At 43.6% G+C, this 13203-nt stretch overlaps 1 protein-coding gene across 1 annotated transcript; it reads left to right on the plus strand.

Annotated features, from left to right (window-relative positions):
* The first annotated feature begins 10181 nt into the window (after nt 1-10181).
* Nucleotides 10182-12928, plus strand: S100z (S100 calcium binding protein Z). Its single transcript, XM_038324453.1, has 2 exons — nt 10182-10322; nt 12770-12928. Exons 1-2 carry the CDS (start codon nt 10182-10184, stop codon nt 12926-12928), a joined length of 300 nt encoding a protein of 99 aa, XP_038180381.1.
* Nucleotides 12929-13203: the final 275 nt, after the last annotated feature.

Raw genomic sequence — 13203 nt, forward strand, 5'->3', positions numbered from 1 at the left:
TCAGGATGACTGCATCCGGCTAGTCAGGACTTTTCCCAGTACAAACCCCCAAAAGACCTTCAACTGAGAGACCTCACAAAGAGCGAACAATTTGTTCAAAGCCTGTCCCTGGAGTAGATGATAGTCAAACAGCACTGTGTCATCCCCCAAAGGACAACTGCTGAAGGATTCACAATGACCTTAAAACAAAATTGTCTGGACAAAGCATTATGAGACAAAATGCCTCCAGCAATACCATTGAGTTCTTTTTCACTTACGTATTATGGCTTTCTGTGTGTGTGAATGTGTATGTCTCGTGACTAGGTGTGTTTCTTGTGCCTTTTCTCCAGCTCTTTTTTTGTCCCAGTCTGGTTAGTTTGATTTTATCTTATCTTATTTTACTTTATTAATAATGTAACTCTTTTAGATCCCTGTTTGTTTTCTAATAAGTGAAAGATAGGGTGTGGATTTGAATGGGTGGGTGGGTGGGGAGGATCTGGGAGAACTTGGGAAGGGGGAAATCATAATTAGAATATGTTGTATCAAAAAACAAGGGTCTATTTTCAACCCTTTCCTCTTTACAAAAAGAATTCATAGTGAAAATGGAGTAGGTGTGCCACGGCATGTGTGTGGATTATTTGTGTGTGCACACACGTGTATGTGTGTGTATAGAGAGTAGGTGTGTCACAGCATGTGTGTGGAGGTCAGAGGTCACCTACAGGAGTTGATTCTCTCCTTCCGGCACGTTGTCATCAGGATTGAATTCATTTTGTCAGACTTGGCAGCAAGTGCCTTTACCTGCTGAGCCATCTCGCCAGCCCTTGCATTCTTGTCTGTAATGGTCTTCTTCAAGAGTGTCTTTACCCAATATTTTCAGAAGCAATAAAAACAATTCACAACAAAATCCAGCTTTGTGAAATCCTTGCAATTTTTTCCTTACTTGGTTTTGCCTGCTATTTGCCTAGCCAATTTTAAAAGTGATATCTTTGGAAGTTTTTATCTAACTAGACGTTAGATAAAAGCCTATTCTCACTAGAAAACGGAGCTGTCAGGACCAGTTCCAAGTCGCCAACTATCTGTTGATGGGAACAAGGGCAGAGTTTCTCTAGCAAGACAATAAAATGGAGGTGTATAGTGTGCGCAAGTCCAGAGGCTTCTCCACCCATGTTACAGGTTGAGGTCTACACTGTACCCTAAAGGCTTTGCCCCAAACTTGGACCCATGGCATGAGACCACATAATGTAGAACCAGGTCCCAAAGAACCCTTTAAAGTCCTAGCCCCAGCATGGTACTTTCTGCAGTTAGCGCCACTTCCTAAAACCAAATGCATAAGTGATGCTTATAAACACGTGAGGACTAAGTATCTTTCAGTTAAACCCCTTTAGAGCGATGGTATAAGGAACATTCCTGACAGCCATGTAAACTCAAAGAGAAATGCCCAACTTGGTGGTCACACAAAATCCCTAAGGGGTCATTATACCCAGATAGTTTGGTTTAGCAGGAGAAATGTAGGTCAGACATTTGATGCCCGTTCAGGGGGAGCTGGACCAACAGAAGACTCTCTTTACCATGTGAACTTCACAAGAAAGGTAAGGCTTTTTGAGCCGCTTTTACCAACATCAGTCTATTTCCAAAACGTTGAAGAAATGAGTGGGCATACCGGAGTGGGGTGGGTAGCACATTTTCTGGGATCCGGGTCTTTCAAGGTTCTTAGGTGTTCATGTCCAAAGGAGCAGGTGAGGTGGGATCTTGAACCTGGACCCTCAGCCAGAGCCAGTTGGGAGGGAGAAGCCTTCCTTCATGTGAAGACAAACTCCAAGATCCAAACTCTCTCTTCCTCTGGGACTGGGTGAACTGGGTCTGTAACCTGCAAATCCAGTCTTTCAAGATCACTTCTGAAGATTTCTTCACTTTGGGCCTGTTTTCTGGAGCAGGGGCAGGGATCCCTGGAGATTCACCCCACTGAATGGGAACTCAGCAGGCAGAGCTCTAGACAAGAGTGGTGTGCCTGGCACAAAAGCTGGGAGGAAAAGAGAAAAAAGAGAAGGTTTCCTGAAATTAGATCTGAAACCACACTTCAGGACAGATGGGATAAGAACCAACCCAATGTGGGCTCCAGGCCCTCAGTTTAAGCTGCTGAACCTTATGGTCATTGCATGTTCTCCATTATGGACATGGTATATATCCACACTTGTGCCAGAACACAGGGGAGATGGGCTTCAGCTACGAAGCGGGATGCTTCTCAGGTTGCTGGAGACTCTCAGATAGCCCTGCCCCCCTCAGATGGTGATAACATCTGGAGAGGGGTCTCAGGTGGATTTTGGACTTCTGGGTTGAATGCCACAAAAGCTTACTGCCTAGAAAGTTCTAATGACTTCCAAGGGGCATTGGACATAATTAGAGGCTTTCTAATGGAGCAGACTTTGCTCATTTGAACTCTGACACAGCGTGGCTTTGAGGTCCTTTGTTATACTTTCAGAATCAGAAATTATGGTTTGTGGTAACAATGATGTCATCAAAATCTAATTAACCAATTCTATTAAGATATCTCTGTGAGTTTAAGACCAACTTGTTGTACAGAGAGTTCCAGGACAGGCTTCAAAGCTACACGGGAGACCTCATCTCGAAAAACAAAACAAAACAAAGTAACAACAACCAAAAGGCTCAGCAGTTAAGAGTGCTAGTTGTTCTTGCAGGGGACTGGGTTCAGTTCCCAGCAACCACATGGTGGCTCACAACCATCCATAAGTCTACTTCCAGGGGATCCAGAACCCTTTTCTGGCCTGCCTGCACCACACATGCACATGGTGCACTTACATATGTGCCAGCAATTCACTCAGATGCAGAAAATAAAATAGTTGTTAAGGAGGTACTCACTTGCTGGAAGCTCGCTGTTTCTTCCTTCAGATTCTCGGTTTCCTTTCTGCCGTGAAAAGCGCTGAAGGAAATAGGACACTGCACCCTCTCCTGCAGGGCTTGCATGCAGGGTCTTTCTGAAGCCCCATGAAGATTTCACCAGCCACATCTTAGTTCCAAACAAAATTCTCTTAAGCCCACGTTTTAGTTCCAAACAAAATTCTCTTAAGCATGTCTATTGACAGCACCATTTCTTGGAGAATATTTTTAAAAAGGACTCAAAAGATTTAAAAGGTTTTATTAGTTATTTATTGTCATAGAACAAGAGGATTTGGGGGCTCTGTTGCTAAGACCCTGGTTTCTGGTTTCTCAAGGGCTGTGCTGTGACTCTGTAGTTGTTACTTCAGCAGGGGATCTGCTTTCTGTGTCAGCTCTTCAAGGGCCTCAGGGGTATCTCTTCAGAGACTTCCCGAGCAGCTGTCTGCCTCCAGATGGAGAGACCCTAGCAGAAGTGGGATCAGGAGCAAGATGTCTTTTCCATCCTGGTCAGCATCAGGGAACAAACACAGTCTATGTTTGCGGATAGAAGTGGTGGAGGGGCGCTGGCTAGAGCTGCCTGTGGCCAGCAGAGGAATTCTCTTTGGAGATAGATACCCATTCCACTGAAGCTGGATTCTCGGCTTCACCCAGAAAAAAATTTCAGGATGAGATGGCACGAAGCAGATGGAATTTAGTCAAGAGATTTTAAAGATGAATTGAGCAGGAGTGTTTATAGAAAAAGAGGCTCTCAGATAACAGATAAGACACACCCAAGAGCATGGGTGTGAGTTTCTCAGGAGTGGCTCTTGGACGTGTAGTGGCAATAGCATAAATGATTTGGCAGCTCTCGAGTTGCATCTTAGAGGATTCTTAAGAAACTCCCCCCTCCCCCACTACAGGCTGGCCTTGAGGGGGCTGTGGACCGTAATCTGATAAGATAAAACTGGGAGTTAAGAGGAGTGTTTTATTATAAATGAGATTTCTTGTGAGACTCCTTGAAGACTATAGGTTTACATCAGGGAACGAGATTAAACCACATTTACCCGGGCCTTAAGGCTGGCTCATTGTTATCTTAACATTCTTATTTGAGATACTTCTACAGAAAATGAATATTGCCTCTGTAGGCAGCTTTGCCAGACTCAAGTGGGCACCTACTCAGGACACTCGGTCTGTCCAGCAGACAGGACTTTCCACCCTCCAGTTTTCCAAGATGCCACAATGAATGGCCTACCTGTTCCTCATCCTGACACACTCATCTTTGGTGATACAAACAAGATGGGAAATGACAATACTTTTTCTCCTAGTTACCTGCCTTCTTACCTCCCTCAAGAAACAGATGCCTGGAGACTTCGGTGTCAGTACATGGGATGCCTTTCTAGCCACACCTCTCGCTGATCGTGAACCCACCAACACCCAGCTCTCCCCTGCCCCACATTGTCCCATGCCTGCAGGAAGTAGCCAGACTTGAGGTGATACCCCATTTTCCAAAGAGAGCCTAAAATGTTGGTAATAAATATTACCTCAGCTTCCTGTCACCCCTTATACAAACAGCCTGGAATGTAATCCCAGCCTAAGGCCTCCATCTTTGGAGGCTCTCTCCTGTGCTTCTTGAACTTTGACCCCTCTCCGAGGAGGATCAGGGTCAATATGGCCTTCCAAACCTTGACCCCTCCCCAGGAAAAGTCAAGACCATTCCCACATACTATTTAAACTGCTCCCCCCAAAATAAACATGTTTTCTATTTTCCTCTCTGGTGGGTGGTTGCGTTGGCAACTTCCATTCCCCTCAGGGCCACCAGGGAGCACAGGTGTCTAATTTACCTGTATATCTTTTAATCTGGTCTGATTTGGCTTGACTGGAATTATTTTGCATCTGCAGAGAGCTCGCTTTAGAAGATATTCCTAACACTGTTAATTGTGCTGGAGCTCATTCATTTCTCCATCCCTTCATTCTAATGTGGGTTCCAGGGATGGACCCCTCGGTTCTTATGTGGGTTCCAGGGATGAACCTCTCCATTCTTATGCTTGCAAAGTGAGCCCTTTACTGACAGAGCCGTCTCCCCAAGTTTGTGCCAGAATTTTCGACTCCCACTTATTGAAGGGCTTGGGCCAGAGTTTGGGATGAGGGGTTTTCTTCCTTCCCTGTCCCTTAACCTTTAAACGTACCTCAGGGGGACCACACAGAGTTAGAACATCAGGAGGCAAGGGTCACAGGGCTAGCTACCACTGAAACCTTGTTCCAGCACTCTGGTCATAAGAGGGCATGTCTTTAGTTGGTGATAACTAGCCTTGACAATGGACATGAGCTGAGGCTCAGCTCTGTGACATTGCTGTCTACCACTCACCCAGGCCAAGTGGCCAGTGTAGTTGGTTGAGGTTTGGATTAAGATTTATCTACTCCCTCTAGCCTAAGAATACACTTTGACAGAAAGTGCCTGTGTTCTATTTGCTAGTCATTTGTATAAAAGTCTTCCATTATTTTAAGAAAATTATTTTAAGATAATGTCTTCGACAATCTTCTAGTCACTGTTACGATGCTTAACAGCATTTGTTAAGGGATTTTTAAATTTCTTTAATGTGTATATATACTTTTAAAGATGTATTTATTCTTATTTTATGAGTGTTTTGCCTGCAGGTATGCATGAGCATGAGTGTACCTGATGCCCTTGGTGCCAGAAGAGGGGTTTGATTTCCTGGAACTGGAGTTACAGACCGTTGTGAGTCACCATGTGGGTTCTAGGACCAAAACTAGGCTCTCTGCAAAAGCAGTCAGCGCTCTAATTGCTGAGCCATCTCTCTAGCCCTTCTTTTCGTATCTTAGAAATTCTTCTTCTTCATCTGTGTTGTGGAGCATTACTTTAACTATGCAGAGATGTGTTGCATTTGTTTCTGCTGCATTTGTGTACTTATGGAAAGATTGACTTGCTGCTTTGTCTACGGCACCCAATTGATCTAACAAAAAGCTGAATGGCCAATAGCTAGGCGGTGGAGGGATAGACAGGGCTGGTGGGCAGAGAGAATAAGTAGGAAGAAGAATCTAGGCTGTAGAGGAGAGAACGAGGGAGAAACAGAAAGATATGCTCGGGGCCAGCTGGGAAGGCACAGAATAGGACATACAGAATGAAAGAAAAGTAAAAAGCAAAACCTAGATGAAGAGAAACAGGTTAAATTAAGTGATAAGAGCTAACAAGAAAAGAACCCAAGCTAAGGCCTAGAATTCATAACTAATAATAAGTCTCCATGTCATGATTTGGGGGCTGACAGTCTGAGAAAGCCTGCTACACATCTGGTTGTACTAATGACAGACAATAAACCAGTGGTCAGTTTCTCCTCTCTTAATAATCCTTCATACAGTCAGCGTCCATATGTTGAGATCACCTTGGGTAAAATGATTCAATTTTGTTAGCTTCTTCCTCATGCTGACAGGGCTTCTGTGTGTGTGTGTGTGTGTGTGTGTGTGTGTGTGTGTCCACCTTTAAGCATGGAAACGAGAAGAGGTCATCAGACCCCTCAGAGCTGGAGCGACAGGCGTGTGAGGATGCTCACTTGACTCTGTGCTAGGATCCCAACGCTAGTCCTGACGATTGAGCAACCAGTATCATTTCTCTAGTTCCTCCTTTCTCTTGTTTGGTTCACTTTGAAGCATTGTATTGAGAGGGAATTCTCTGGGCTGGAGATTTGACTCAGCAGTTAAGAGCGCTGGCTGCTCTGCCTGAGGACCCAGTTCAGGTCCCAGCACCCATATGGTGGCGCACAACTGTCTGTAACTCCAGTTCCAGGGGATCCAACACCCTTTGCCTACTGGCCTCGGTAGGCAACTGGTATGTAAGCAGTACACAGACATTCATGCAGGCAAAACACCCATATATGTTAAACAAATGAACAAACAAATAGAATTGTAAAAATTCTCATGTTTGTGGGTTTTTGCTAGCCTCCATCTCTCCCCAGGAGACCTGCTTTTAAACCTTTCCGCTTCTTTCCACTTCCTCATTCTTTGTACTCTAATTTGGACGCAAAGTTGGAGAGTCTTTTTAGCTCCGAGAGTCATGAGTAAAAAGTATACAAGCTGAGGCAACAAGCGAAGTACACAGGACAGCCCTTCTGGGCAGCTGTCAGCAGTGCATCTGTGTCCCTAGGGTGACAGAGTCTCATTGAGCCTGTGATGTTGCCTGTGTTGCTGTTCCTGAGTGTCTTCTGGAGATCTCAGGTCAGGGCTACTTTATAAGACCCTGCTAAGGGTCACTTATTTTTTGGGCTCAAATCCATAGTACATTCGGTGAGAGTGCTCTCAGATGCAGTTCCAAAGTGTGACGCTAAGGGGCAGCACACACCAAAGAAAGCCTTTAGGTCTGAGCCAGCCTGAGAAACAGAAATCTGCCTGGCTTTGGAGGAGCCAAACTCAGCTCTTAAATCCAACTGTAGCATTTTAACCTATGCTGTCTTTCTTAATAGAAGTTTTCTTGTTTTGTTTTTGTTTGTTTGTTTTTCGAGACAGTTTCTCAGTGTAACCTTGACCGTCCTGGAGCTCTCTCTGTAGACCAGGCTGGCCTTGAATTCACAGAGATCTTTCTACCTCTACCTCCCAAGTGCTGGGATTAAGAGCATGCGCCACCACTGCCTAGTTCTTTTAGAAGTTTTACCTGTCCTTTGACTTCTCCAAATAGATGGTTTTGTAGTTGAATACAATACTGTTGAGGCCCACGAATTCCATACAATTTATTTTTGTGCATACATGACTTCAGTGCTTAGCCCAGTAACATTCAGTTCCAAATTCAAACTGTATTTCATCCAAATAACACCCTCTCCTTTTGATGAGCAAAGTTTTTAATGCAGAATAAAGGTAATTAAATAAATGTACAGGTGAGCTAGACAAAATCCAGTTCTTGAGAGACCACAGACCCCTTCCCTAGTCCATTGTCCATCTATCATGACTGGCAGGTCCTTCACACACCCCTCCTGCAATCCTCTCTCTCTGTCCTTCTCCCCGACCCCCATTCTAAACAGGTATCATTTTGTAGGCCAGGCTTGTCTTAAATTCACTATGGGTCTGTGTTTCAGGTTGACCTTGAGTTTGCCAACTTCCTGCCTCAGCTTCCCAAGTGCATGAATCACAGGTATCTACCACACCGGCGGCAACAAGCAAGGGGTTCTGAGCGTTTCCTAGTGCCCAGTCTTGTAATACGTGCCATGGACTGCAAAGATGGACCAGGCATGGAGTCCAAGATTAAAGAAATCATTCCAAGTGTGGAGAGTGTGTGACAAGGTTCACAGGAATGTCCCCAAAGCTCTCCTGATTTGTAGGGAGTTGGGAAGAATGCAGGGGAATTGTACAGGAGGAAATATTCACGTTCAGTCCCATCAATGAGTAGGTGGGAGCAGTCAAGGCAGGAGAGCTCAACACTTCCATCTGTGTGCAGACAGGGCCAAACCCATTAGTGCCCAGACATGTGGGTGCTGACAGTATTGTGATCAACCCCTGTGACAGCAGAATGGCTATCAGATGGCAGGAGCCCCAACAGCCAGCGCAGAGTGCTGTGAGGAGCCTAGTGCCCCAGGTCTGAAGGATGGCAAGGAGTGGGCATTTAAATGGTGACAGAAGCTGGGGTGGGAAATGGCAGTGGGAGGCTGAGATGGCCCAACCCATCTTCCCACAGTGGCAAGAGTGTAGGCCTTTTATTTGGACTCCAGGAAAAAGGGGCCCAGATCATGTTGGGGATTAGCAGATGTCTGGGCTAAAGGTTTAGGTTTAGAATTATAGACGCGCCCAAGAATAGTCTGGGGTAACATTTTAGAGCTGGAGTGTGTCAGAGCATTCAAAATTGGGGAAATGTGGCCACAAAGACTAGGGGCAGTCTTTTTAGCAGGAAACTGAACCTCAAGAAGAGACCAGTGTTATCTGTGTTTTTTGCATTTAATACACTCCAGGAAAAATAGCAGTAAGATTTTCTTCAAGATAAGGTTCCTCTGGACATCACACCTGACTTTTCATGTGGCCGGTAGGGATCCAACTTGAGTCCTGGTGAGCCATTATTGCCCCAGCATCCTTTCCTTAAGGTTTTTTTTTTTTTTGTTTGTTTGTTTAAAAAAAAAAAACAAAAAACAAAAAACCAAAACCCTGGGAATCCACCTATACATTCCTGCATACACAGCTTTTCTGTCATTCACAGAAGGCAGGTAATGCATTCCTATACTCGATAAGGCTAAAATCAGCGGTAACTGGACAAGCCAGGGAGACTTACGTTCAACCACCTTGTCACTCACAGTGCAGGCCAGGTACTAGCTGAGTCCCCAGCAGTTCATTAGGCAGACGCAAGCTTGAGTGTGTGTGAGCATGTGTGCACGTGTGCATACACACATACACACACACACACACACACACACACACAGAGAGAGAGAGAGAGAGAGAGAGAGAGAGAGAGAGAGAGAGAGTTCGAACCAGTATTTCTTCTTTGCTCCTTTTAGACTCTGTCCTCGTCATCAACTTCCTAGCAATATACTTCTACTTCTACCCAAATTCCCACAGCAAAATGGAGGGATTTCCCATCGTACTCTGCTGTCTTCCCTAAGGCCCCGCGGGCACCCACCTTCCTCCATAGCCCTTGGGACAGCAGCACACACCTGTTCGTTCTGCTGATTAAAAAAACAGACTCAGAGGCCTCTCCAGTTGAGTCTCTTGTCTCCGATAATTGTCATTTGTTGGAAACAGGTGTGCCAAGTGGAAACTCAGCGACCAGCGCTCAGATTGTAACCGTGAGCACCTGTAGACAGCTGCCTCCTGCGGAACGGGTAGGAAGTAAGGGATTGTCTTTCTCTTTTGCTTTAGTTTTTCAATTCTGTGTTCTAACATGACTTTGGGTCCGTCTAGTTGCTCACCTATGAACTGCCAGAGGCACACAGATTGGAGGAATGGAAACTGGAAAGGGGAAAATCCGTTTGCAAAGTTCTCATTCGCAGCTTGCTCTGGGATGCATGGAGCAGTGTGTTTCGTGGATGCTCTGGGATGCACGGAGCACTGTCTCTGGTGGACCCTTTAGGATGCACGGAGCACTATCTTTGTTGGACTCTCTGGGATGCACGGAGCACTGTCTTTAGTGTACGCTCTAGGATGCTCAGAGTACTCACTGTCTTTAGTGGACGCTCTAGGATGCTCAGAGTACTCACTGTCTTTAGTGAACGACTCTTACAGCTTAAGAACTGCCACTTGTGTGTTCTGTTTTCAGGAAAGAGTTGACGTGTCTCCCTATCTGCTCCCGGCTCCCTGCTTTGGCTGCCCTGCCTGCTGCAGGAGGCATCAACTCTGCTGCCAGCATGCCCACCCAGCTGGAGATGGCCATGGACACAATGATTCGAATCTTCCACCGGTACTCCTGCAAAGAGGGGGACAGGTTCAAGCTCAACAAAGGAGAACTCAAGATGCTGTTACAGCGGGAGCTCACAGAATTCCTCACGGTGAGTCCATTTTCCTGCCTCATTTGCTGGTACACAGGTGGGTTGTGGCTTTGGGGATAAGTGCTGTGTACATTCTGCTATAACTTCTTTCCAGACCCTAAGAGCTGGGAAGAGCCCTGGAGATCTGTATTTTCTTCATACTCTGGCAGGGGCTGTTTTCTTCTCTGCTGTATAAAGTTCCAGGTACAGCTACCATTATTAATTATAATGATAACCCTGGGTATAACTATCTATATATTTTATTGCTTTACTAGAATATTGAATATTGGGTTTAAGAAAAACTCAATGTAATTGTCAACATTTGGAGAACATAACTCTAGCAGTAAGGAAAATGGCTTCTGGGTACTTCTTTGTGTGTTTCAGAAGCACACACACACACACAATACATGTTGTTTATCTGAAATTAAAATTTATTTATTTTTCATTTTTAAAACTTTTATTATTAGTTTTTATTATATAAGTAATACTTGTTCATTGTAGAAAAATTAGAAAACACAGGAAAGAAAAAAGAAAAATAAATCACCCATAATCCCACTACCCGTGGATAACGGCTATTAACATTGTAGTCTATGGCCTTCTAGCTTTCTTATGCATACACACATCACACACACACACACACACACACACACGTTTATATGTGATTTTCTTTTTTACAAATATTGTATCATACTGTACATGCTGTTTTATAAAATGTTTTTTTCATTTAATATATATTGTCAATGTCAGTGTTTATTCCCTGAAAAAATTATACAGGTACTACATGCTCCTCGAGAAAAAGTCAGAAATCACAGATATGCAGAAAGAAAATATGATTGCTCCAAATCTCACCTCCCAGAGAGAAATGTTGTCATCCTGTAGGCAGTCTTTCTGATTCTGTAATGTACACATGTGTAGGTATGTTTGTAAGAGGAGAGTCTGTAACGTACACATGTGTAGATGTGCTTGTAAGAGGGTCACTCTAGAAAATCTATTATTTCCTTTTTCTATCTGACAACATAGACTGCAAATTTCAATAAAGACACATGGTGAGCATTCTTAATTGGTACATGGTATGTACTGAGAAGACATATTTTTTATTGAGCTGTGTATTTTTCTCCACTCCCCTCCCTTCCTCCCGTTCCTCTTCAACCCTCTACTGTGACCCCCACGCTCCCAGTTTACTCAGGAGATCTTGTCTTTTTCTGTTTTCTACTTCCCATGTACATTACATCTATGTAAGACTCTCTTAGTGTCCACATTGTTGTCTAAGTTCTCTGGGATTGTGGTTTGTAGGCTGGCTTTCTTTGCTTTATGTTTAAAAACCACCAATGAGTGAGTACATGTGATAATTGTCTTTCTGTGTCTGGGTTACCTCACTCAAAATAATGTTTTCTAGCTCCATTCATTTTCCTGAAAAATTTAAGCTGTCGTTATTTTTTTCTGCTGTGTAGTACTCCATTGTGTAAATGTACCACATTTTCCTTATTCATTCTTCAGTCGAGGGGCATTTAGGTTGTTTCCAGGTTCTGGCTATGACAAACAAAGCTGCTATGAACATAGTTGAGCAAATGTCCTTGTGGTATGATTGAGCATCCTTTGGATATATACTCAAATGTGATATTGCTGGGTCTTGAGGAATGTTGTTTCCTAATTTTCTGAGAAATTGCCACACTGACATCCAAAGTGGTTGTACCAGCTTGCATTCCCACCAGCAATGCAGAAGTGTTCCCTTTTCCCCAAAACCTCTCTAGCATAAACTGTCATCAGTGTTTTTGACCTTGCCATTCTTATAGGTGTAAGATGGAATCTCAGAGTTATTTTGATTTGCATTGCTCTGATGAGTAAGGATGTTGAACATTTTCTTAAGTGTCTTCCAGCCATTTTAGATTCCTCTGTTGAGAGTTCTCTGTTTAGGTCTGTACTCCACTTTTTAAAATTGGATTATGTGTTCTTTTGTTGTTCAATTTCTTGAGTTCTTTGTGTATTTTGGAGATCAGACTTCTGCCTGATGTGGGGTTAGTGAAGATCTTTTCCCGTTCTGTAGGCTGTCATTTTGTCTTGTTGACTGTGTCCTTTGCTTTACAGAAACTTTTCAGTTTCATGAGGTCCCATTTATTAATTGTTTTTCTCAGTGTCTATGCTGCTGGGGTTATATTTAGGAAGTAGTTCCCTGTGCCAATACGTTCAAGTGTACTTCCCACTTTGTCTTCTATAAGGTTCAGTGTGGCTGGCTTTATGTTGAGGTCTTTGATCCATTTGGACTTGAGTTTTGTGCATGGTGATAGATATGGATCTATTTTCATTCTTCTACAGGTTGATATCCAGTCATGCCAGCACCACTTGTTAAATATGCTTTCTTTTTTCCATTTGATATTTTTTACTTCTTTGTCAAAAAGAAGGTGTTCGAAGACGTGTGGATTGATATTCGAGTCTTCTATTAGGTTCCAAAATTTTCTTTTTCTTTTCAGTGCCAAAAGGATCCCCAGTTGGTGGATAAGATAATGCAGGACCTGGACGCCAATAAGGACAACGAAGTGGATTTTAATGAATTTGTGGTCATGGTGGCAGCTCTGACAGTTGCTTGTAATGATTACTTTGTAGAACAACTGAAGAAGAAAGGCAAATAAAGATGACTAGCAAGCTAATGAACGGCAGAAATAGATCCAAAGTTGTATACCTACTGTAAGCCTATATCCTGCCCATTTATAGACTCAATGATATGACTTATAGACGTTCTATATGTACACTTACTAGCATTAATTAAGTTATATTTACCTTGATGTACTGACTTTACACAAAGATTCCAGATCCTATGCCCTCTTTAAACTTTACTGATGTTATTAAAAAAAGTTATGACTTATTTGTCAAATAGAGAGCACCCACAAATTTACTCACTTTTGAA

The sequence above is a fragment of the Arvicola amphibius genome, chromosome 3 (genome assembly GCF_903992535.2).
Source record: "Arvicola amphibius chromosome 3, mArvAmp1.2, whole genome shotgun sequence".
Lineage (NCBI taxonomy): Eukaryota > Metazoa > Chordata > Mammalia > Rodentia > Cricetidae > Arvicola > Arvicola amphibius.

What these genes read in the sequence shown, in the direction of transcription:
- S100z (XM_038324453.1), top strand. Translation starts at nt 10,182, where the DNA reads ATGCCCACCCAGCTGGAGATGGCCATGGACACAATGATTCGAATCTTC. An exon ending in AGCTCACAGAATTCCTCACG is followed by an intron (nt 10,323 to 12,769) that starts GTGAGTCCATTT and finishes TTTTCTTTTCAG; the next exon opens with TGCCAAAAGGATCCCCAGTT.